Source organism: Cavia porcellus, unplaced genomic scaffold, assembly GCF_034190915.1.
Source record: "Cavia porcellus strain 051 isolate PalLab524CR breed Dunkin Hartley unplaced genomic scaffold, mCavPor4.1 scaffold_9, whole genome shotgun sequence".
Lineage (NCBI taxonomy): Eukaryota > Metazoa > Chordata > Mammalia > Rodentia > Caviidae > Cavia > Cavia porcellus.
In genome coordinates, this window is record NW_026947492.1 from 86,945,977 (window position 1) to 86,973,153 (window position 27,177).

The 27,177-nt window shown below is 40.5% G+C and overlaps 1 protein-coding gene across 2 annotated transcripts in view; it reads left to right on the plus strand.

Moving 5' to 3' along the window:
* The window catches only part of LOC100728849 (protein kinase C-binding protein NELL1-like), a 510,642-nt gene that overhangs the window by 297,170 nt on the left and 186,295 nt on the right, over positions 1 to 27,177 (plus strand). Inside the window, exon 14 of one of the 2 annotated variants that reach the window (XM_063256785.1) lies at positions 1,029 to 1,969. The exons of the other annotated variant lie outside the window; for it this stretch is intronic. Within the exon in view, the coding sequence (XP_063112855.1) occupies positions 1,029 to 1,054 (26 nt within the window). The 3' untranslated portion in view covers positions 1,055 to 1,969. Of the gene's footprint in view, positions 1 to 1,028; positions 1,970 to 27,177 lie in introns of those variants that run through there. 2 annotated transcript variants of the gene reach the window in all.

Genomic DNA, 27,177 nt, shown 5'->3' on the forward strand with positions numbered 1-27,177 from the left:
CCCTGGGTTCAATCACCAGTATGTCCAAAAACATTGTATCTATAGGATAATAATGCTCAAGAGTATAAAATGGAGCACTTTTGTTTAGAATTTAAAACTGAAAATCCCTGATGTATTGTGCACCTGGGCTCCGTAGGTTTTCCACGATGGAAGCATTTGGCCTTTGACAATGGAGGATGTGTTTTGGCCTTGAAATTAGTTTGAGCTTGGATCAATTCATCCCCTGTAAGAGATTCCTTAGCTATAAAGTTTGTAACTGGAAAAGTCACCAATTAGCATTTTATGGGGTTGGTTCTTTCCCATATTCTTTTAGTTTCTGGAGTGGTCAGTCTGCTGATTTCTTGGCCTCTAATGTTCCTGTATTCCAGGTAAACCCCTCATGCTTTGGCTGTTTGATAAGATGTTATCATTAGCGATGCAGGCAGTTTGAAAGCAGGGTCCTTGTGATTTACAAGGAAAGTGTGCAGCAGTAAGACAGGTGTTTGACGGAAATGGGTAAGCACTCATTTTTATGCCAAAAATTTCCTATGGAGGCAAGACATAAAGGGAAAGAGTGAGATAACAATGTCTCATGTGATTTCTATTACCTCACTAAAGGGGTTTTTATTCTCTTGATGTTGGCATGGAGCACACCTTGGAAGAAACATATATTAGAAACAGAGAAGGCTTAAGGAGTGAGATACAATAGTCTATTAATTTAACAGCTTGCATTAAGCACCTCATAATGCAAAGAGGTTAGGCAACTGTTTAAATGCCTTCGGAGTAAGAGTGAGTTGTTGGAAAGTTTAGGTGAGGTTTCTGGAGCACGGCTTCTGCCCAGAGGTGATGAAGTAGAGAACATTTTCCATCGTGGGATGCTTGAAATTTTCTCTCTGAGCAGAGGCATAAGATGTGGAACTAAATAGAACGTTCTCTAACTTGATAATGTCAGGTCCTAAATTATTCACGGATTGCCCTTGTCTTCTGAGCACACACCTTGTGTTTGCTTTGGATGACTGTCTTTAGTTTTGGCTGTTGGTTCACCTTAGGGGCAAGTTGCTGGACATCGACTTGACTTTGAGTCTCTGAAGAGGTGATGCTGGTGAAGAGGAAAGCAGGTGTAAGCAGGCAGCAGGCGAGTGAAGATGACAAGATGCATCAACCCTCAAGCTGAATAGAATCACTGTGCATCGCACACAGTCTGTGGGCCTTCAGCCCATAACACTGTAGTTTATAAATGGCTGTCACCAGGAAGCCAGCCATTAACAGATGCTGTCAAGGCTGTGGGGAAGAAGGAACTCTTCTCTGCTGTTGGTGGAAGTGTAGATTGGTTCAACCACTGTGGAAATCAGTGTGGAGATTTCTCAAAAAACTAGGATTGGAGGTCCCATTTGGCCCAGCCATTCCACTTGGCTATCTTTCTAGAAGAATTAAAACATCATACCACCATCATACCATGGGTGATATATACGTACCCATGTATATAGCAACACAATTTGTAATAGTTAAATCTTGGAAGCAACTCAAGTGCCCATCAACTGAGGAATGGGTAAAAAAGAGGTGGTATTTCTATATAATGGAATATTACTTGGCTATAAAGAGGGATAAACTTGAAGCTTTTAGAGGTAAGGGGATATAACTTGAGACCATACTCATAAGTAAAATAAATGAAAATCACATGTGTAAATATTGTATTGTCTCCCCAGTGAAAACAGCTGACAGAGTAATAAGATCCAAAATGTACGGTAGGTATTGTGATAATGAAAAGGAAGGAAAGTGCTCAAAATGAAAGAACAACTGGGATAGGGGAACTGAGACAAGAAAGGAGGGAAAATATTATATATATATATAGATACACGTCTATGTTAGTGTATATATGCAAGATGGACAACTAAACTACTAGTCTGTGTAAGTTCGTCAAAAAGATCAGTGTTTTCAATATTTGATTGAGCAATTATTTCATGTTTGATCAATTATTTCAAAATCTCATAATCTGTACAATTACTTTTAAAATGACACTATGAAATATATTAATGTTAATTTGGTATTTTTTAAAATTTTGCATTATTTTTATGTTTTTTTGTTTTGCTTTTAAAATAAAAAAGATAATAAAATGCCATATCCAAAGTGTCATAGATTACAGTGCTATATTTGTTTATCAGAAAACACTTATTGGTAGATCAGATAATAAAAGTGAAATTAAGCCATGTACCTTTGGATATCCCAAAACCCGCCTAGCAGGTCTGATGGGAGTCATGAGATGCTCGCCTTTGTTTCGACTATTTGGTATTTTTCTTCCGTTCTCTTAGATAATTAGTTTCTCTTCCTTCCTGTTCTGTTCCCCAGAGAAGGTGTGTTACTGTGTCAAAAGTAGGGTTCCAGAATTCTTAATCCATCCAGGTGGAGATGGCCAGGTCTAACTTCAAGGTAGAAATAGTTGAGACATTAAAAATCAAATACAATATAAAATAAAATAAGATGTCAGTGCCTGGGATCTATTCTTAGAGGTTTTAATTTCCTTGGGTTTAGGGCTGTGATGCAGCATTGAGGGCACATTTGCTCAGACTTACAGATGCTTTTTTTTTTTTTTTTTTTTTTTGTCTTTTTCATTTTTATCAGTACTGGGGATCGAACTCACAACCAACCTGCTTGCAAGGCAGGTGCTTATGCCACTGAGCTAAATCCCCAGCCCCCAGATGCTTTTAATGTTCAGTCAAGTTTGAGGGTTCCTCCTTTAGTGCAGAACAGAAAGAGCTGCATGTGGGAGCATATCACAAGGTAACGGAAGGGGAAAACCTTCTTTTTAGGACTAGAGAAGAATTCCCCTAGGCTGTCATGGGTGACAAAGATTTGAGGAAATAATGCAGGCAAAGGCTTGGACAGCGCTTCAAGGAAGGGTCCTGCTTTCAGAGCTGCACTATGAGTGCGCAAGACACAGAGAGAGAGGGCAGCAGAGGTCTCTGTGGGGAGATCCTGAGCCCTCCAGGATGGCCAGGCTGCTGCAGGACCTGGCCACTACAGAGGCATAGCTCATCTCCATGGTGACCTGAGTGTCCCCTGGACCAGGGCCAGATTGCTCCCTCTCTGTCCATGCCATGGTTAATTGGAAATCTCTGGAGCCATGGTACACCCTGGTGGAAGTAGAGAATGCTCAAAATGACCAGATATTTCCTTAGAAGAACTCAGAATTACTCATCAAACTGAACTGAAGCAATTATGGAAAGTTGTATTACTTGCTCAGACACCTTTGGATCAGGTTGCTTTGCCCATCATGCATAAAAAAGTAAAAGTCAATAGAAGAGAAAAAACTTAAGGGACCCTCTAAAGAAAGATTACAGTTTATCTTCTTATGTTTAATTTTTCCTCATGTAGTACTGAAAATAATAATGCTAAAATAATGCCAATGTGTAATAAATCCAGGAAATATATCTTCAAGAGATTATCCCAAGTTTACCTTAAATTTCATGATAGAAATAAATCTGAAGGATATGTCACATGTTTGGTCTTTTGTTGAGTCTAAGGAGGAGCTCTTTTGTATTTCAGCCTCTATTATAAAAAATCCAAATCACGTTAGGGGCTGTAGAACAGCTAGGATAAATTATGGAGCTTGCCCTAGGGATTTTGCGCACAAACCTATTAAGTACTGTGTTGCCCTTGACCCAAATTAATCATAAAAGACTTGTTAATATTTCTGTATATCGTTGGAGCTGTGCATTCAGAATAACAATTAAATTTCACATAAAGAAGACAGCTCATTATAATGCATTAGCATTTACAAAACCCATAGAGGCTAGTTTGGTAGCCCCACTGTCTCCGCATTTGGGTCAGAAAATAACTGGAGGTTTTTCTTTAACACCCTATCATTTTATATTATTTTCATCTTAAAGACGTAGTGCATACTTATGGGTAGTTATTTCCATATCGTTTTAAAGGAGAATGGAATGTCTTAGAACTTGTTTTCTTTCTCCAAGATAACTGAGAGGAAATGTTACGTCTTCTCTACTCTCAAAATTGCTGAAACAACTCTAAACTTCAGATCTTGGGGTAAGCTGCTGGAAATAAATATTTCTAGACCTTTTGATACAAGCTGTCAAGTTGTCCCCAAGAAAGACTGTAATAGTTTCACTGTTACCTCCCAAATTTAGAAGACTTTCCCACTTACCATTTCTTCTTAAGACCGGAAATAACTATCAGAAGTTCAACCCTAGTAGATTTGTTTTCATGTTTCATTGACAGAAAGTAGCTTTGTATACCTATTCACAAAATGTGTCTTGTGGAGGTAAATAAAATTATCTTGAGTCAAAACTTATAATTTATAGCAGTTGGCTAAGAAGTCAAAACAGAATTTAAGTTCTGTTGCCAAAAAGAAATTGTTGTGCATGTGTGTAGATTTGCAATTGTATGGGTCATTTAGAGCCTTTACTAGAGTATATGTAAAGCTTTCAAAATATTTATTCAAGTTTAGGAGTAACTAAAAAGATGCCAATTTGAATGAGTATTAGATACCAATTATACTAAATTTATATATGTGACCCTGTATATTATATATTTACATATATATCATTACCCATTTGTGAAGATGGCTCAGGAAATGTACACTGCTGATGGAAATGAAATTGTTATGGTCTTTCTTGGGGTTAATTTGGCAGTGTGTATCAAAAGGCCTGGAAATATTTATTTATAAAAACTTATCCCAATGAAAGCATCAAACACAATTATTTATATCAGAATATTTTCATTATAGTCATTTACTTCACCTACTATTTATCAGAAAAAAACCAGAAGCAACCTCAGTATGCACTAATAAAGATTTGATTAAATTATAATATATTCATGTAGTGGAACATAATATGTATTAAAATAATATTTAAAAAACTATTCAATATCTATTGAAAACTGAACTTTATGGTGTAAGATGTAAGGCAGGATGTATATTATTTCCCAGTTAAAACAATAGATAAAGATTATGAATGAACCCGCCATACATGTATATACAAGCACGTAGAAAAGGCAGATTACAAAATCTCCTCCTCAACCAAATAAACAGGCCACAAAGAGCGATTAGGTGATTATGTCCAACACTTTTTCTCCACATTTTTATGTATTTTCAGATTTTCCGTGGCAAAGGAGAACAGTGTGATAGACCGATGTTGTTTTATTAGTAATAATGTTTCAATATAAAAAGTGCTAGTAAAATATTAAAAAAAAACATGCTGGAAAAGTTAAGATTAAATGTTTATCTCCTCTGAATCTCTTAAATACACCCCAGTAGATTAAAATAAAGGCTTATGATATGAAAGTACTAATACCATTCCTTGGGGCCTGACTTGAAGAGATTCATAGCAATCCTTGTGCTTTACCACACTCCTGGAGGCAAGGCTTTTATAGTTGCCATGTTTAGTCCATTTGCTCTGCTGTACCATTAACTGGGTGTTTTATAAACAACAGGAATTTATGTTTCATAGTTCTGGTGTCCAGAAAGTTCCAGAGCAAAGCACAGCATATTTAGGGTCCTGAGACGGCTTAACCTCATAGATAACTTCTTCTGTCGAGCTTTTATGTGACACAAGGGCTGACGATCTCTCAGAGTTCTTCCTTAGTGAGCCTTAGTCACCATCTAGAGGCCTGGTCTCCTCCTTCCACCAGTGTAGGGACAGGATGTCAGCGTATGGTTTTTTAGGGGAATGCAAACATCCCAATCATTGCAGATGCTCTGTTACTTCTTTTTCCTTTGAGCACCCTGGCACTGTATGTTTCACAAGTCCTTCTGTCCGAGTTGTCAGGGAAGTTGGTCCAGATATTTCTGCACCAGGACCATGACAGCAAAGACACTGAGGGAGGCAGAAAAGGCCCAGGATTTCAGTGGCAAAGCAACCATGGAGGGAGTATTAGGCAGCATAGATTATCACTTTATTCCTGCCACTGACACACCGAATGAATGTCACTAAATCAATACTTTTTGTTTTATACTTGCAGGAGTAAGATTAAATTGCTCAATGGTTTTCAGCCAGATGAGCAGAGATCACAAATAAGATTTCTTTTACAAAGTGTTGAGCTTCTTTTAAAAAAGATAATTTCACAAACTATTACTTTTCTAATTCTGTAAGTCTCTAAGGTATGGTTCCTGGCCTCTAGGAGATTATGATCTCTTTGGGAGACATAAAAATGATATTTAAGGAGAATAATTTTATAGGTCACATAACTGAGTGCTACATTGTGAACCACAGGCAGTAAATGCAATGGGAAAGAGCACAGAAGCCAGGAGAAAGGAGGACAGTGATTATGAAGTGTTACAGAGAATGTGTCCTCCGCTGTCCCACAGGACACCTGAAAGGTTTGGGTTAATGTGAGGTGGAAATTAGGGTAAGACTGTGGCAGACAGCCCTGCGTTCCTTTCCCAGCTTGGACGTTTATTAGCAGAACCAACTTGGTTCGATTCAGGGAAATGTATGCAGCTTTCTTTCAACATCCTGCGAGAAGTGACTGAAAGAGCATTTGTGAAATGCTTAAAATAAAGCTCAGTGCAGAGCAAACACCCAGGAAAAGCCAACTATTATAGTCTCTACAGGTGAGGACACTTACTTGGACAAATGGAGCATAAGAGTGAACATAGAGCCATATACCAGAAAGTGATGGAGCAGAAGCAGAAAGGCAGTCCTTCCCACCGCAGAGTTTCAATCTACCTGCACTAGAGATTTTTAAAACTTTTTTTTGGTGCCGGGAATCAAACTCATGACCTTACGATGGCCAGGCTGTACTGCTGAACTAAATCCCTGGGCCCAGGAGCTCCTTTGAAATTGCCTTTAAAATGTGAATGCAATGTGGTCCCCCTGTGCTGAGTACACAGCAGTGACTTTAGATTGAAAGCAAAGACTGCACCCGAGAGAACACCCTTGTAGCCCACAGCTTTACCACATTGGAGCTTTGGGGTGCCAGGCAGCTTCCTCAGTGTTCCCTGGCTCGATATATAATCTCAAGAGAGAATGAGGTGAGGTTTAAACTTAGGAGAATGCCCATCCCATGCTAATGTTGAAGCTCTAACATTTGCTCACCAAATTTATCTCTTCCTTCCCTCCTTACTAAACAGCTGTTGAAACACTTAAGAAGACACTAAGGAGCAGGGTGTGTGGCACTCACCAGGAATGTCAGCACCCTGGAAGTCAGAGACAGGAGGGTTTCAAGTTCCAGCCCAGTCTGTGCGAGTGAGTGACAGTAGGACCCTGTCTCAGTGACAGAGCTGTGTTCCAGGTTCAGTGTCTAGTACAGAGATAGACGGAGACAGCACTAAGACAGCTTCGGGGACACCTGGAAAGCAACTTCCTTCAAGAAACCCCATCTAAATAGATCACTTCCAGATTTTCTGGTAACAGGAGTTTGCAGTGAGATGCTTTAGGTCTATGATCTGTAATGTTTTTGGCACCCGGGACAAATTTCATGGAAAATGGTCCCTCATAGACTGCGGTGGTGCACTGGTGTTTTTTCCTTATGATACAACCACATTACATTTATTGTGCACTTTCTTTCTAGTATTATCACATTGTACATAAAGAAATAACTGTACAACTCACCATAATGCAGGATCAGTAGGAGCTCTGAGCTTGTTTCCTTGCAGCTCAATGGTCTCATCTGGAGGTGATGAAAGACAGTGACACTCAAAGTGTGTTGCTTATGTCCAGCCTGCTCTGTACCCTCATTTCGCTTTCTGTTCCTGTAGCTAACTCTGCTTCACAATGATAAGATGCTGGAAATGGAAGCAGGCTCTTCAGTGCTCTTGTGGCAGTCTTGGGACATTCTGCCTTGACTTAAATATGGAGCATTTGGATATTTGCCACTGTCTCTAGCAAAGTTTTAAAGCCACTGTCCTTTGTTATTTCAGGCAGTCGATCCTTTTTAGGACAAAGTTGATTCACTTGGATTATTCTCAAGTGCATTACAGATCATTCCTTCCTACTTCTGGAATCTGTTTTGATTGGGAAGTAATGTTTAAACCCTTTGACACCTCAGATAAGTGATCATGCACCAGCTGGAAAGAAGAAAGTCCTGGCTCAGTCTCTTTGGAAACCTCCAGTGTTTGAAACATGTCAAAAATTAGAATAGTCACTCATCACTCCCGTAATTCCAGTTTGAATATGAATGAATCCACTTTATCTTCTAGCTTTAACACGACTGGCTTTCTTCTCTGAAGTGACAGATTCATTAAGAAAGGTAAATAAGTTACACCAGTAAACAAGTTTCAGAATCCCTTCTGACACTGAATTGTTTGCCAGTGGTAACTGTTTATAAAAGAAATCTCTGCTGTGGCTCTCATAGCTCAAAAACTCTGGCCAGTAATCTACCATTAGAAAACCATGTCTCTTCTGTGGATGACAGATGATGTGTACTGTGTATGCATTTTACAGAGCTGTGTGCATAGCTGTAAGTTAAGTCCATGTTGTAGTCAAAGATTGCAAGGAAAACAATTATATACAGGGCACATGATTGATAGTAGTATTTTATGATAGTCACCCAGAGTCAAATACAAGAAGTACAGGAGATCTGTCCACACACTGAAGACATAGGGAATTCAGCCAAGAGCCTGGATCCCACAGCAATGTCCTGCATGAGTCCAGCTGAAGTCCTAGAGCCTGTATTAATGCCTCCCATGATTCCTGGTGGAGAGGTAGAGCCCATGACAATGACACATGCAAATCTGTTTCTTGGATCTGCACTGGGTAGGCTGCAAGGTCAGCAATGGAAGCTACAAAGTCTGCCAGTGAGATGAAGGATCTGTGCCAGTAGGCTGAGATTTCTACAGTGGAGTGAAGGAGAAATCCTCAAAATAAGGGCGGGGTTCCCCTGAAAAGTGCCATAGCCATCCTCAGCAACAACAAAGTCCCAGGATCCTCAGAGGATAACAGCTAAGTAGATACCAGGAAGCCAGTGTGACAAAATCCTACTGGAGATTAAACAGCACACATCTTCCCCTCCAGAGCCAGGAAGCTATGCTCAAAGTAAGGACCAGAGCTCCTGCAAAGTGAACTGTGGTCATTCTTGGCAACAATGTACTGATCTCCTCCAATATTAACAGCTGAATTAGTATCAGGGAAGTGAGCATGACAAGCTCCTCCAGGAGAACCAAGGGCTCCAAATAACAACACTTAGGAGAATCCACAATGCAGTGGAGAACCAATGACACTAGTCTTCCTTTCCAGGTCTCCCTTTTATGCTGGTAACTTTCCTCAGTGGGCCATCTATAATCAGAACCGTGCTGATCTAGTTCAGCTATTGTTTAAGTTTACTACCAGTTTTTAATCCACCTCAGCCCATGTACATGGCTGATAAGTTAATAATCATGTCCTACAGAATACTGTTATGTTCAATGACATTTTTCAGGTAGCCAGTATTTCCCTATGGAAGATAGAGGGTATAGACTCACATTCAAAAACAAGCTTTTTGAGTTGAGTAGTGAAACCAGAAAAGTGTTTGGTCATGTCAGCCACTTTGTCCACTTTTACCAGTGAAAAAATTCAGAGACTTAAATCCTGCACTGGCGATGCAACAGTGATGTTGCTTGGGAACAGAAGGGCACATAAAATATTCTTATGCAGATGATCCTGAAAAAATAGGTCACATTGCAACAAACACAGTTGTCTTATCAACATTGATGGACCCATCAACCTGAATTTTGTTGCATGGTGAAACATTGATCCTCTCTAATAAGTGTGCCTTCTGGTATTTCACGTATTTGTCTAGTTATGGTGCTAAGCAACAGGGAAATAAATGGCACTGAATGGCGGCCACTCTGAAAACTTCATCATGAATGTCCTTCACAGCAGGCAAGATCAACTCCTCCCCACCATGCCACAATAAAGGTGTTCTCAGCTTTTGCAATGTGGTTACACTCTAAGAATTATGTTCTCATTATAGGCACAATTGATGAACTGATATCCTTCAGTAACTACTATTGTTGTTTTTTCAATGTTTATGTTTTTTTCTTTTGAAAAATTCCCAAAGTTTGTCTTTTATTACAGTGTTCTTGGCCTTCATGGGGCAAAGTAGTTTTGAGAATTTGAGTGTTTCATTTGCTAGCCAGCCACCACATACTACACAAAGCTGGTCTGGAGAATGTAAATCACCTGTTACAGTGAGCCTGAATTTTAGGAGGACACTTGGCATCTTCTTTTAATTAAATTTTTCTTTTTCTTGGCAGGCTTAGTGTCTTCTCCTATTCAGTCATCAGATCTTTCCCTTTTTCAAGTAAACTCTCCAGTGACATTTATTTGTTACTAATTTTTTGGCTAGGTTTAACTTGTGGGATTACCAAAGCCATGACTGAAACAAGTGCGGAGTGAGGGAAAGAGGTACAGCTGTAATGGTAAATGAAACAGTGGGTAGGTCACTGACAGTGTTGATTTCATACTTAAAGTCTGCCACCTGATGCAATTCAGTTTTCATGTGCTGTAAGGATTTTATTGAGTGTGCAAGCAATTTTATTTCTCTCTGTGCAGGTAAGCCTTTTTACTGGTATTAATTTGTATTTGTTGCCACTCCCCAGCACTAGCATCACTGCCTCAGCTTCACTTCAGATTATCAGGCATTAGACTCATAAAAAGCACAATACTAGCTCCTAAGTGCAGTTCATTGTGGGGTTCATATGCCTATGAAGGTCTAATCCTGCTGATGATGAGACAGGATATGGAACTCAGGGGGAAATGGAAGGGATGGGGAGTGACTGTAAGTATAGGCGAGTCTTTGTGGGCTCATCTGCTGCTCACCCACTGCTGTGCAAGCTGATTCCTAACGGGCTACAGGTAGTTAATAATTTGTGGCCTGATAATGGGACCCCTGTTTTGGCTGAAGGGTTAAGAAGGACACTTCTTAACAGTATATTTGAATTTCCAGGAATACATTATTTATTCAAAGAAAGCACTGCCTTCTGGAGTCCAGAGTTGAGAGTTTCTGAGAACATACCTTGCGAATATGTTCTGTAAGTACCCTTAAAATTTTACGTCTGTTCCCAGAGAACAGAGCTCTGTAGGACAAATGGTTTCTTTCCTCAAGTGATGAACTAAAGGCAGGCAACTTAGTTCACACTGAACACCAGGAGGGACTCTTTGCACTCTGCCATGTCCTTAGGGAACTTGCAGCACAGAAGAAGATGTAGATAGAAAACAGCAAAGTTTAATAAAATCATGAAGATGTTTCCTAATTGTGAAAGTAATATATGAATTTTGTGGAAATACTAAGAAATTCAAAAGGCTAAGTGCAAAATAAAAACTATCCATCTTGGTGGATTTCCTATGTCTACATCTGTGTTCCATTATGTGGAAATCATAGTGTAGCTACCAGTTAGTATTATATATATATGAGTGTGTGTGTGTGTGTGTGTGTGTGTGTGTGTGTGTGTCTATGTGTGTGTGTGTGTATTACCTGTTTCATAAGCATTGTCCAGATTATCAAAGATACTATTAAAGATATGAAAGAAATGTAATAATCGTGGTCTAACATATTCTTTCATATGGACACATTGCCACAGCTTTTGCTATAACAGAGAAGTAGTAGCATCCACTTTCTCCATCTTCATTTTGTTTTCTCTTTTGGTGCTACTTTTCCTATTAGCTTACTAAGTTGAATGTAGAGAAACATTACTGTAACAGGCGTTCCAAACAGCTGTGTGTAAGATATCAGAAAACATCTTTAAGTTAAAGTATTTTGATTTTGGAACTTTGAGACCTGATGAAGAAACAAGGCTAGAGAAATCTCACTTGTAGATTGTCAAGAACTTTAGGTTGCTTTCTGGTTAGAAGTGTTATTTTCCCCCAGCAGTTAGTTAATGTCACTTTGATACAATAAAAATATAGCATTGGTCAGAAGGAGAGGACAGCAACCTTACCCATCATTGTAAGAGGAGGTAGGAGGACAATTATGGTCTCCACCAGACAGGTGTGGAACGAAATGACCGGGATGCCACAACCCTCAGGTAGAGCAGTGAACAGTACAGGCAGGGAGTCCAGGGAACAGAATCCCTGCACCAGGTTCCTTACCCACAAGCAAACTGTTCATCTTTCTTTAGAGCAGATGAGAGCAACTCACAGCTTTGAAGTCAAGTCCATGAGGAAAACCAGAGTAGCGCCCTCTGTCTGTTTCTAGGGTTAGAAAGTTGACAGGGAGGACACTAAGCAGCACTCAGGTGTGGTCCTGCTTCCCTCCCAGATGAGCAGGGCTCTGGATGTACAGTGCCCCTGTGTGAACGTGGTCTGCTTTGTTTTACCCCTCTGGCCCTCTGTCCTCTAGATTGTCTGTTCTCTGCTGCATTGTTGCTGCTTTTCTCTTTGAATCCAGTTTACTTCACCTTTCATATTTGCTTTATCAATGTGTGTTATAATTTATGGCTGAACCTAAGGATGGTCTGAATGAGAGACGGAAAATTGTCTCAAAGCTGGGCATGGTGGCACATGTCTCTCATCCCAGAACTGAGAGGCTGAGGCAGGGGATTGCTGTGAGTTTGAGGCCATTCTGGACTAGATAGTGAGCTCCAGGTTAGCCTGAACTGCACAGTGAAATCCTGTTATTCACAGTGTATACAATTTAGGACTCTCCCAAGTGTCCATCAGCAGACGGATGGATAAGCAAAAGGTGGCTTAGGTGTACAGTGGAGCGTGGTCACGTGTGTTAAAATGTAAGGAAATTCTGACACAGTCTGCGGTATGGGTGACCCATGCAGGTGTTATGTGAAGTGAGATAACTCAGCTACAAAGGAACACATAGTGTTGGACTCCACTTACAAGAAGTTCCGGGAATAAAAGGGATCTTGGTTAGCATAGGCTAACCAAGGGGACACAGGAAGTTGTCATTGAGTGGGGCTGGAGTTTCGAGTGTACAAGAAGAGAGTTCAAGGGAAGAACAATGAGGGTGGTTGCACAGCACTGTCAATATACTGCATAACCCTGGGATGCACCCTTAAATTAATAAGATGCCATATTTAAGGTGAGCTGTATTTTACCACAATAAAAAATTAGAAAAACAAATGCCATCAGGGAAAGATCCTTTCCCAAGTCAGCTCTTGAAATAACACCATTTTTCTTTTCGTCTCTAACACATAGGCAGCATCAACTTCTGTTCTGGGCTCAGATCAAGTTTTACTAATCCGTGATTTTATTCCATCATTCATTAAAATGAGAGTGCCAAAGGCCTAGTGAGCAGCAGGTGTTTTTCTAGATGTCCAGAATGTGTCAGTGAATAAAGTATTGTCCAATGCATGAAATAACATGGAGAAGGGAACAAAAGCTGACAAGAAGTAGGTAAACAGCGGGTCAGAAGATAAGATGTGCTGTGGAGCAAAACCAACTGAGGGAGAGGAAATGGGGTGCAGGGTGGCCAGGGATGTGATTGCATGCAACATGGGCTGGAGAGGTCTCCTGATGAGGAGCCAATGGCACAACGACATGGGAAAGTGAGGGGGCAGGGCATTCACTGTCTGGAGTGTCTATGTGCCCAGCTGTGGGGACCACAATTGGATGGAATTTAGAATCAGTGCAGTGGACTCGGTTCTGTCCCAGACCAGTCACTTGACCTCGCTGAGCTCCAACGAGCTCATTCCTGCAGTGCAGATCGTAATAATTTTACAAACATGTTGGGAATGACAGATGAGAAGGTGCATGCTGTAAACTGGGAAGTGGTGTACCAAGGTTCTTGTTAAGTATTTGCAGGGGTTCTAACTTCTTCAGCAATAGAGGTCCATGGAAAGATCTGCACCTGAACATTACCTAGATAGTTTCAATCATCTGTCCTTACACTCTTCTTTCAGTGCATGCAATGAGGTTTCAAATAGTTCTCTACTCAATGGCAGAACTAAATAATGGAGCTCATTAAATCAGTAAACTCAAAGCAGCTCTTCTGTGCTGTATGAATGTCACAGGTGCACTGTGAAATAAGGTGCATGGGGTTCCTGACTTTAGACACGTGGAGAGTCTAGGCCACATCTGTCTTCCTAAGGTTTGAAGGAGACAGAAGTCAGGTATAGAATGCATGGGTGCTGCTGCATTTTTCCTCTAAGCAGCGAACAAGCTTCATAGGCCACAGCCATTCCTAGGATAATTTTTCTTTTAGAAGAGGAAGGAGGTTCAGGAAGGGACATTTCATACCTGGCAGGTAAGAAATTCAGTGTCCTCCTCCCATGACTGCTAATGATGCCTTCTTATTTAACTTGACAGGGCTTAATGAGACATCTCTAGAGTCAGGGGTAGAAAATCTCCAAGTAACCAGGGACCTGAAAGTACCTGCTTTTCATTCTTTATTTTTACATCTATGGTTTTCCCATTCCCCCCGCTGTTGCTAAATAATCCAGAAAAGAAGAATGCAAGACCCCTGCCTTCTTCATCTAGGGGATCAGCACTGTGCCCTCTGTGATTGCTGCCCGAACACCCATGGTGTCTTGTAAGGTCATTATTTTATATCTGCTGGGTGGCAGTGGGTTCTTAGGGGCTTTGAAGCCCGTTGGCTTTGTTCTCAGGGTTGAACAAAAGCAAGGACTGTGTGTGTGAAGTGCACAGAGGTGTTGCTGGCACCTTGTGACAGTCCCTAATGGGGCTGCTCAGTGGCAGATAATAGACGGATGGTGATGGTGGGCTGAGAAGAAAGATCATCCTAGGACACATCTTAGGGCATCAGGAGGTTGTCCTGGAACCCATGTAGCCACGGGCTGAGCTGTCACACTGAGTTTCACGAACCAGCATGAGCTGGTCACTGAGGACGGATACCAGGGTCTCCACGTCAGGCTTTTTTCTTGGACAGTGAGGAAGTGCTTACCTAACAGTGGAACTGACTCACTTACTATATTTTGAAAGTCATCTCCAAAGGAAGGGTGATAATAATGTATGATAGTAAATTCAGAAGCTGGCCTCTGGAAAGAATTGTGGGGGTTATTTATGTAGAAGCAATGTTATTATCCATATATTAGAAAATAATTTGGGTCAGGGATTAAGATGAATATTGAATTTTTGGGAAACAGAATATGGCAGAGAGGAAAGAGTTTGTGATTAGTTACTAAAGAACTTTGAATTAATCCAGACTAGTGCAATACATGGCCCTGAGTGAGACATTTGAATTTTGGGGGCTTTAGTTTTATCATCTGTGAGAGACTATTAGATTATAAATGGACTTTTAGAAGCTGTAAAAAGCCTTTCTCTCCTTTAAGCCAAGCAGAATAAGTTTTCATCTTCTCAACTGCATCCACTTTATATAATGATAGACACTTAATTGCTCAATTTTATTTTTACTTTTTGGCTTAAACACACGTATTAATGATTTGGAGCATTAAAATTTTCTGTGTAAAGCTTTATTGTTAAGGGAGACTTTCAGTTTTATATTTAAATATTTTCACAGTTGTTGTAAAAGTACCCATGGACACCTTTCTGCCATACCCTTTCTTTGCTGGGTGTTTGTTTCTGAAATATTCCAGGAAATATGTGCATATCCACTCAGAGCAGAATGGTGTCTAACAGCTATTACTGAGTTACAGCCTGGAATTTTCACACAATAAAGGAACCTTCTTTGCACGATAGGTAATTTCTGTGAAGGAAAACTGGAGACGGGGTCAGGATGAGCAGGGATTGTCCCCTTGCACGTGTTTGTCGTGCTGAGACTGGGAGACACTGTGGGGCACTGGCTGGCCAGTGACGTTCCTCTGGGATTTACCCTGCTTTTTGTTTATACTAGTATCCACAGAGTCACAGTCAGTGTATAATTGTCTGAGGTCTTGATACTGGGCCCAGTGAATACCTTTCCTCAAGCACTGGCCTGTGTAGGAGGCGGGAAGTGGGGAGCTGGGATGGAGATGGTGGAGGCCTATGAAAAGACCACAAGTATTAGAAGTCTTCAAGTCTCAGTTTTATAAGAGTGGTTTTCTTATTTTGGCCAATGTGTTTTGCATATTGTTCTTTTTATTGTTTTGCCTACGGAGAATGGAGATCTTTGCTTCAAAAATCTATTGCATGTAGAATAATTTGAAAATAGTTCTCTAAACTGTTGTACTTTCTATAAGTACAAACAATTTTAAACAAAGCAAAAATCCCCTGTGATTGGAAGCAATTTATAATAATATTACTGTAACTGTTCTTATTATCATTTGGGTTGGTGTCCACTTACTCCAGTAAAAGGCTGATATTGTGCACAATCACAATTTATTTTTTATTTTTTATTTTTTTTTATCAGTACTAGCAATTGAACTCAGGACTGCCTGCTTGCAACGCAGGTGCTTATCCTGCTGAGCTAAATCCCCAGCCCCGACAATTTAATCATATGCTTTAGATGACACATCTTCTAATCCAAATTGTAAAATCAGCTATGTTTTAAAAAATGCCCTGCATTTAACCCATAAAGAAGCAGAGCAAACAAGGAAGTAAACTGGGCCTCTCTTTAGATATAAAAATTCTATCTACAATTAAAGTAGCTCATTAGTAATTTGGGACATCTGATTGGTTATCCTAGTGTTTCAAGGGGAATGGAGTGAAGCATAAAGTAAGGCCGTCTCGTCCTCCTGCAAAACGCCTGGTGAAGCCGTCTTGCAAGTTGGGGGAAATGCTGAACTGGTTCCACATGAGAGTCAGATAGGAGACAGAGATGTGAGCCATGCTGATACAGGTATATGAGTATAGATGAGGTGTGTAAAGATGTGTGTATAAGGACAATGTCCTTGGAGGATGCCAGAGTCCTGGAACTGAAAGAAGTAAAAAAAAAAAAAAAAAAAAAAAAAAAAGGCAAATTAATTAAGAGATTATAACGTGGAACTAATAGCCAGGAAGAGTTGATTGTTGGCTCTATTGTTACAGGATCACACAGAAGGTCAGCAGGGCCAGGCATGAAGAATTCCATTATATTTGGCAAGAGGAGAGGGACTGGCAGTGTGCCAAAGAGCAAAATCACTGCTGTCTCCAATAACAGGATTTAAAAAGAGATCTTTTGATAGAAAATTGGACAGACAGTAGGATCTGGAAGTTTTGGCAGTCCAAGGACTAAAATGAATTGGAAAGAAATGTGAGGGAACAAGTTCAAGTAGTGAAAGGCCTTTTTTGTCCCCCTCATCTGACCTCTCAGATGCAGAATATTTGAGGACAGATGCGAAACGTAGAGGTGGATCAAAGATGCTACCCAGGAAGGCATCATTGGAGACGGGGAGGGTACAGGAGATGAGCTGGCTCTGGGAAATCGACTGGACGCTTTCTCTTCTGAGCCTGAAAGGATGGGTAGATGGCTGGAGGCAGGCAGAGGGACCTCTGAGGAAAGGCAGGCGTATGGGCTTGGTCCGTGCCTGGCAGCGACTCACTCTGTCTCTCCACTGAGTACATTTTGTGCAGCACATTTTCCAATCTCCACCTTTTAGAACCTATGAGAACTAGACCTACCCTATGCAAATAGAAATGTAAGGTTTTCCCTGGAGGCAACTTTGAAATATGGTATATGTGTCACCGCTCTGGCACATCCCCTCTGCTTAGTTTTATGAAGGTGCTTTGCTCTGTAAGTGAAGAGAACCTGGCTGTATTGTTAAGCAGCAGAATCTGGGGCTGAAAGCAATGTCTGAGGAGCATTTAGTTCTTATTCTCTCAGTGATTTGAGGTGAAGTCTCATAATTGCTCTCCTCCACATCTGCAATGCTGGTTTAAAACTGGCCTTCTCTTGCCTAGGGAACTGAGGAGGAGTCCAAATTTAATGCTGTATAAATCACCATGAGGTTCTAAATGTGAAGAGCTATCATTACCCACCTACTAGACACGATGACACTCATAATGGTATATTGATTGCCTCATGTTCATTACCATGGCAATAGCTTGCACTTGTAAAGGGATAATGTATTCTCTGCTAGAGCAAAACCAGAGGAAGACCATCTATTCCCCAGAGGCCCATCTTCAAGAAAATAAAATCTAAACATATGGTTTATTTTGACCTAAACAGTGTTTCATGTGTGGAGTCTGTTGTGAAACTTTTTTCTTGAAAGTAAAATGTGCCCGCTATCTTGCTGGGAAACTATAAAATGCAGACAAGACTCACAGACTTCTTAAGACATGCTGGGTTTGGGAGAATAATGGGAGGTTTGAAATCTGGCTGCAAATAGCTTTGTTTTATCAATGAGTGGTTAGTGGCTTTCACAGTCACATTTGAACAGTAATGTCAAGGATGTGCTGAATTCTAATTCAGAAAATATAGTTCTTGTTTGAAAGCAAAGCCAGTGGAGTTGTAGTGGATTCTTGATTGTGTTGACTTGAGTCATTAAGAAGCTTAACTAAATGGGTTTAGCAACTCTACACCCTGGGGTGTAGAAAAACTATCCTAGGGTGGCTCTTCACCTGGAGGTATAAAAGGCAAGAAGGAAGGACAAATGCATTCCATTTTGTGGAGAAGCTCCAGTCTTCTCCTTTGACTTGGACATCTCACGGCTTCCAGTGTAGACTCTTCAGCTTTCCATGTCAAGCCTTAGACTTCTGTCACAGGATCCATCACTGGTGGTGTGGACTTGCATTGGACCCTGGGGTGAACTCCAGACCTGGGATTGACTCCTTCAGCCTCCAGCTTGCAGGCACCCTGTGCACACTTCCTCATCCAACTCTGGCTGACCATCGTAATCCAATCTTGTCATTTCTTTATACATTTGTATGTCTTGTATTATATCTGTTTTCTCTATTAAAATTGAGTAATACAGGAGGCATGTTTCCTCTTTGAGTGTGAGAATTTTCTTCTAATGGGCACTTGTGTCAAAGCCCTTGGGTTACTGTAGATCCTAGCAAGCACGAACTTTTAGAGAAATACTTGACTCTGTTTGACTAAATCTATCTCACAAAGATGCAGCTTCTCATGCAAAGTTATTATGTGAAAACCTGCTTGACAACTATGTAAAGAGGTCTTTAGGACTTGGCTTCTTTCTTTTATTTCCATCTCCCTCCTGTGACATCCATCAGGACAAGCCTCTTGCAAGCTAATGCTTTCAAGATAAATCTATACAGGACTCCGGGAGAACATGCCGGACAGACAACAGCAACTACTGAAGGCTCTCTGACAGGCTCGGCTCAGAGGCCAGAAATGATGCGGACTAAGGAGATACGAACCAGTAGAGATATGCTCTGCTGACTCAGGAACGAACTGGGCTGAGAGAATCCAACTTAGGATACAGTCCTGACGCTAAAATAGGAACAGAAAAGACTAGGTGTAGAGGCTCGACCCCGCGCCATTGGAAGCCGCGGTTTGGGTTTCCCGCCGCCCTGCGGCTGGCTGCCTCCACAGCGGCTCGGCAAGGAGAGACGCACCGAGCTCTGGGAACGGGAGTCTGCGAACGGAGTCGGAAACAGGACGGACAAAGAGGCGTACACGAAAACTCACTGGTGGCGAGGTGAGAGAGAAACTACCCCCTACCACAGTTTGACTCCAGCGGAGGTTTTTCTGGGCTCAGGCAGTCCTGTAAGAGCAGGGTGCGGTGGCAACTCCAGCCACACATTCCCCTCTCGGACGGGATTGGTGAAAAGTGCCTGGCCTGAGTGACGCTGCTGGCGGACTCCCTAGGCTGGCCTAACCCAGATCCCAGAGCCTGACGGTGGCCCAGAGGAGCGACCCACTCCCGCGTAGGCTGCCTCCTCCGCGACTCCCTGGTGCACAGTGGTGGGCGGGAACAACTAGCCAGCGCAATTTGATCAGGCTGTGGCTGACAGGCAGGGAAGCCGGGCCTCCCATGTAAGCTTGCATTTTATAAGGAACAGAAAATATGGGGAAGGGAAGCAACAAAAAAGGCTCCTCGGCCCCCAATCCTGAGAATCAGGCAATAGTGGACACCGCACCAATATACATTAAGCGCCATATGGAGAGCCTCATAGACCAATTCAGGAATGAAGTTATCAACGACCTGAAGCTAGAAGTATGCAGAATAGTTAGAGAAATGCTAAGCACCACCCAGGAAAAAGCAGATGGTGGAATGGAAGAACAGAAAAAGAGGGGAGAATTGCTTGATGGAGAAAACAGAGAAAACATTGAGTATGTGAAGCAGGTTCAAAGGGACTATCAAGAAATTAAGAAGTCTATCCAAGACTGGCATAACAGCTTGAAAGAAACTAAGGACAGACTATCTGAACTGGAGGGCAGACTTGTAATATGGGAGAATGAAATGAAAAACTTCTTAAAAATAACAAAGAAACAAACAGCAATAATACAAAGACAAGAAGATGATAAGAGGAGCCATAACTTAAGGATTAAGAACATAAAAGAAGAAGTAGGGACACAAACAAGTGAACTACAAAAGCTACTCACAGAAATAATCCAGGAGAATTTTCCTAATTTAGCAAAAGGTAAAGATACTCAGATGTATGAGGCATACAGGACCCCAGCTACCTACAACCCTAACAGAGAAACACCCAGGCATATAATAATAAAAATTCCAGAAATTCAATACAAGAACAGAATATTAAAAGCTGTAAGAGACAAGAAAAAGACTACTTACAAGGGAACACCCACCAGAATTACAGCAGATTTCTCTTCACAAACCATCAAATCACGAAGAGCATGGGGGGAAATAATTCAAGCTTTGAAAGATAATAATCTCCAGCCAAGATTGAGATATCCTGCACAACTGTCCCTGGAAATTGATGGAAAAACGAGGTGCTTCCAGGATAAAGATGAACTGGGGGAATTTGCAACCACCAATTCAACCCTACAGAAAGTATTGCAGGATATTCTAAAAAAAGAAAAATATAAAGAACCCAGAAATAGTGGCGGGGAGGCCACAACGAATGGAGCAGAGAACAAAATGAAGAAGACAAACTGACAGCTACTGACAGAAAAAGAGCTCAACAGAAATGAGACAGAGAAGATTGGATGATAGGAACAGCTTTTTTTGGAGAAAATGACATCTTAATAGGTAATGCTGATTTAGTACCATCTTGTTTTGAAGTCTCATCTAGCTTTTGTTCTTCTGTCTCCAATAGTCTAAACAGGTTGTATCTTATTGGATTTTGTTATGTACGATAGTATAAGCAAAAACCTTTTAAAGACAAGGAGATTATACAGAGACCATTGTTCATTTTCTGTTAGTCGATTCTAAATACTCTATAATGCTGCCATTCTCTTAAATGGTTTTACATTGTTTTGATATACTTAATGCTACAGTATATGAAGTTGTACTCAAGGACTTCAGGGAGGGAGTCAATATGGTAACTATTTTTGGGTCAGGATTATCTGGTGGTGAAACACTATTCTGCTTAAATGGTTATGTTTTGATCTGCCCTGTTTCGCTGTTATGCCCTCTTTTTTTTTCTCAATCTCCACTCCATTATTTACTTTTTTATTTTTATCCATTTAATTAAAGGGAAAAATATAGCAGGATATAATATAGTAACCCACTTTGAGTTTTTATTATCTCGATTTGAAGCCCTGTATTACTCTCACCATCTTGTTTTTGACTGAGGTTCCTCTATTCTGTTTTGCTGGATAGTATCAGGTTCGAAAGTTTAGGCATCAGCTGAGAAGATAATGAGATTCATTATAACGCCCATTCTCGTTGACTTTTATCTACTTTTGAAGACCTACAATATCTCCAATGTTTTGCTTTTGTCGGTTTTATTCTTTACGGTTTTGTTCAATTGTATTACAACTAATGATATAGGCAATTCTATTAGAAATAGCGGGAGGCATTATGGTAACCATTGTTGATCACCTTGTATTATGTTTTTATGTTATCTATTATATCCACCCTTTTGACTTGACCGATTCGGTTCTGTTATGTCACATTTGGTTTTACTCTCTTCCAAAAAAGCTATAAGAACTGTGGGAGCAATGAAACCCAAAATGTGTAATAGTCACTGTACAAAAGAGAGGAAAAGAAAGTGCTCTAAACTATATAACTGCATGTATATTTAAAGGTATAAGATAGAAAATGATATCACAGAGTTTTATTGGATCAGTGAACAGAACTGTTTGCAGTATCATTGTTGGAATGTCCACTCTACAAGCTTTAATTTTGTGACTGGAACAATTATTTCTAAGATGGCAATATGTAAACCATTAACTAGTGATTAACTTTGCATTAAAAGGTATGCATTAGTCTTTTGAGGGCCAAGAGCAGAATGTTATGGTTTAGGTCAAGAATGACTTCTACAGCTCTTATACACTGAGATTCAGAGCTTTTAAGTGATTAGCCTGTGGAGGCAGTAGAGATAAAAGTGACATTAGGTAATAGGGCCAGAAGACCTCGGTCACTGTGGGCCTGACCCAGGAGGGTATTCCTCCTGCCCAGTTCTTTCCCTCATCCTCTGACTCCTGTGCGCCAAGACATGAGGAGCTTTCCTCCACCCAGGCCCTGCCACTGTGTTCTTTCTGTTCATAGCTGACCCACCAAGTAAGAACTGAGACGCCTCAAAGTGTGAGCTGAAATAAACTTTTTTTTAATTTGTGGGTTTCCAGTATGTTGTTCCAGTGATGAGAAAGTTACTAACACACCAAGTCTCATCTTCTGCTCTATGTGGAAACATTGCTGGGCATTTCATGTCATTGCATTTTTGAACAGAGAACCTGTGAATGATAAGGGAGCTCTTCAAAAAGAAAAAAATAAGTTTACAATTCTCTGATTTTTTAGATTCATTAATACCTCTATTACAAAACCATAAAAGTCCATCTCCCTATGTAAGATTTATAAGAATTTCAATGAGTTGGGGCAGAGAAGTATAATTTAAATACATGCATTCTTCTGATAAAAAGATGTGTGCTTTAAAAACTGTTTTTTTTAATCTCATGAAATACATTTAGATAAGAAACTATCCTCTTCACTTTAAGAATTAAATAATTAAGAAAGAAAATACCCTTGTGTGTATGGATGGGGGTATTTCTTTGTTTTTGAAAAGAAGGCTAGTATAGCCAACTTAAATACAACACAGAGAATAAGAGATATCTTTGTTCTTACAACTCCTTTCGGCATACTATCAAGGATGCAGTACCTCTTCCATTCCACATACTGCCCCAATTTCATACCATCTCCTTGACTACTCTTTCCCTACCATGCTCTTTTCTCCTCAGTCACTACAAATTCATAATCTTTCTATGGCATAATATCCTAACTATTCCCCAGTCCCTTGGTTCTAATAACTGAGCTTATTAAATTACTATCCCTAAGAGGAATTCCCTTGCCAAATATTAACATAATTGAACTTACTCCCTGCTACACAAAGTTTGGTCAAAATTCTCTTTGAGCTCCAGTGAATTCAAGTAAAGCAATCTTTGACTTCTGCTCTTAATGGTAAACACAGACTCAAGGTGGGAAGCGGTAAAGACATGTGAAGAGAATATAGTGTGGGAATCTACCTTCATGCAGTCATTTCATCAGTCCTCATCAAGACATACTTCTCTCTCTCTCTCTCCATGCATACCAGTCAGGATGCTTTTTGACAATATCGCTATATATTTCAACCTCATTTTACTTATATCTGATGTGGGATCCAGAAGAAGCTATACTAAATTCTTAAACTACCTAGGTATAGTTTCATTTGGGCAGTACTATAAGTGTTTTTCACAGAGTTTTCATGTCAATTTGTATTAGGTTGAGCAATAAGAAACAGTTACTTGAACTGGGGATAGCGCCTGCCTGGCAAGCATGAGGTTGTGAGTTTGAATCACAGTAAGAAGGAAAGAAAGACAAAAAGACAGAGAAAAGAGGAGAGAAGAGGAGAGGAGAAGAGAGGAGAGGAGAGGAGAGGAGAGGAGAGGAGAGGAGAGGAGAGGAGAGGAGAGAAGAGAAGAGAAGAGAAGAGAAGAGAAGAGAAGAGAAGAGAAGAGAAGAGAAGAGAAGAGAAGAGAAAAGACCCCACAATCTTTGTGGGTAGATTCCATCTTCAGGGTTATGATCCAAGATTGCAGCTATTCTTTTGCCAATGTCTCCTATTACAGGTTAGACAGAGGCAAGGAGAAAGACAAAGCAACAGATTACAGGATGAGCTTCAAGGAAGAAGTTACCAGCCACACCACAGAACTGAGTCACTGAAGAGGTCTGTGTAGCTGTCACGACACAGAATCAAAGTACCACCACCACTGCAGGAACACTCACCTCTGCCATGATCTGAAAACTGTGAATTCAAAAAGGAGCTGATATCATTCATCTGCCATGAGAGAGAAAAATGGAAATCTCTAGTAATTCCCAACTTTCTATGTAACTCAGCTCCTGATCAAAGCCAACAACACTGATTTATCAGACCCTAAATCACACTTGTGACCCAGATAACAAGGTAAATTAAAAATGTAGGTCTGGCATCCCAGGATCTACACAACAGAAAGCACACCTGCAGGACTTGGAAGGACAATGGTTAGAGCCAATCTATACTGTTTCCCATCCCAGGCCAGCATCCTGTGCATTTCGCTACCCCTAAAGGCATTTTGCTTGAGAGAAAGGAAAGGCTATCATAACACAAAGACCTTCTGCTGATCAGAGATATCCTTACCAGGCAGAACTTCACAGGAATGGATTAGAAACAACTACAGTCTGGTTAAAAGGCATTTGACCTTCAAATTATGCTATACTCAAGAGTGAGAGGAGAGACATAGAAATAAAGATAGAAAGCATGCAACGTAAAGTGGTACCATTGCTGCCTGCACTGCCAGGTGCTTGAAATTTGCACTCTGCTCCCTGTCAGTTACTGTTGTTCCCCTAATCATCTTCTTTATCATCATCCTTTAACCTTGGATTCATAAGAGTTAAATGGTAACAGCTATTTGGATTCACATATATTTTTATTTAAAATTCAATGAACCATTGTTTATCTTTACAACATTGCTGTGCAGTATAAAGATACTGGTTTCTGTTTTGCGGGATAGAGTGAAATTAACCAGCTTGTCAAGGTCACACAATGAGGCTGAGGACAAAATACCAATAGAAACTGCCTCCCCATGGTATGAGTCCCAAAGACATTTTCAGCTGAAAATGCTGAGAGAAAGCCTACAGAGAAAAACAAAGGCACAGTGCTTCGGATCTGGTTCTGAAGGAGAAATTAACTGATTATCAAGGACTAAAAATGTTGACATTTTTTTCTTTACCTTTCTTTCTTTTGAGCTTTGAGATCTCAAACTATATATTTCAAGATCAGTGAATCAAGAAAGATATTTCTCCGGGAGAACATGGTGGACAGATAAGAGCAGCTACGGAGGCTCTCTGAGATTGCCAGCTTAGAATCAAGGAATGATGTGCTGTGAGGAGTCGTAAGCAGGGGGAAATATATCCTGCTGACCCAAGAATGAACTAAGCTGAGAGAAACCAACTGGAACTACAATCCCAGTGCTATAACAGGAACAGATAAAATCTAGGCACGGAAGCTGGAACCCGTGCCAATGGAAGCCACAATTTGAATTTCCTGCCACCACTGCTGAGTCGGAATTGGCACAGCAAACAGAGTTGAGAGGGGAACTGGTGGGGAACCCTACAACAACCTGCAGTGAGTGAGAGAAACAGGGACTTTCTCATAGACTAGGAGGCTCCAACAGAGGACATTCTGGGGACCGAGAAGACTAGCCAGAACAGGACGCTGCAGTGACTTTAGTCACATAATCCCCTCTCAAGAGGGATTGGTGGGGAGCACTTGGCCTGCGTGATGCAATGGACTATGATCCGGTAGGCTAGCCAAAACCAGGTCCCAGCCCCTGGCGGTGCACCCTAGCAGTGAAGCATTCAGTAGGTTGACCTGGAGGGGTGGGCCCAGCAGAGGCTGCCCAGGTCTGTGTCTCCCTAGTATACTGCAGTGGGCAGGAACACCTAGCTGGGGGATTCAAATAACTGTAACCAACAAAGAAAAAAAACTGGGCCTCCTATATACGCTTGTATGGAAGGAACAAAAAATATGGGAACAGGGAGCAACAAGAAAGAGTCCTCAGTCCCCAATCCTGAGAACATTGATCCAGGAGAGGTAGATGCAAAGGAGAATGAGGACAGAAAACATGCAATATTAGACACAGCACCAATAGACATAAATCGATATCTCCGGAGCCTCATAGACGAATTCAAAATTGAAGTATTTAATGAAATAAATCAAGATGTAAGTAGAATAGTTAGAGAAATGCTAAGTACTGCCCAAGCAAAAACAGATGGTGGAATGGAAGAACAGAAAAAAAGGGGAGAATTGTTTGATGTAGAAAATAGAGAAAACATAGAATACATGAAGCAGATTCAAAGAGATTACCAGGAAACTAAAAACTCTGTTGAAGGTGGCATAACAGTTGAAAGAAACTAAGGACAGATTATCTGAACTGGAGGACAGATTTGTAAGGTGGGAACATGAAATGAAAAACTTCTTAAAAATAACAAAGAAACAAACAGTAATAATACAAAGGATAGAAGATGATAAGAGGATCTATAACTTAAGAATTAAGAAAATAAAAGAAGAAGTAGGAACACAAACAAATGAACTACAAAAGCTATTCACAGAAATAATCCAGGAGAATTTCCCTAATTTAGCAAAAGGTAAAGATACTCAGATTTATGAGGCATACAGAACCCCAGCCACCTACAGTCCAAAAAGAGCTACACCCAGGCATACAATAATCAAAATTCCAGAAATCCAATATAAAAACAGAATATTAAAAGCCGTCAGAGACAAGAAACAGATCACTTACAAGGTAATACCCATCCATTACAGCAGACTTCTCAGTACAAAACTTCAAATTACGAAGGGCGTGGAGGGAAATAATTCACGTTTTGAAAGATAAGAACCTCCAGCCAAGATTGATATATCCTGCACAATTGTCCCTAGAAATTAATGGAGAAACAAGGTGCTTCGAGAATAAAGAGGAACTAGGGGACTTTGCAACCACCCATTTAACTCTACAGAGAATACTGCAGGACATTCTAAAAAAGAAAAATACCAAGATTCCAGAAACAGTGGCAGAGAGGCCACAATGAATGGAGCAGAAAGCAAAATAAAGAAGACAAACTGACAAAAAATAACAGAAACAGAGCTCATCAGAAATGAGGCAGAGAAGGTTAGAAGGAACAGCTATTTTGGAGAAAACAAGATATCATAATAGCTAGTGCTGGTTTAATATCATCTTGAATTGAAGACCCATCAAGCTTTTTGTTCTTCTGTCTCCATCGGTCTTAACATGTTGTATCTTATTGGATTTTATTATATGTGATAATATAAACAAAAACTTTTATAGACAAGGAGATTATACAGAAACCATTGTTCATTTTCGGTTAGTTGATTCTAAATACCC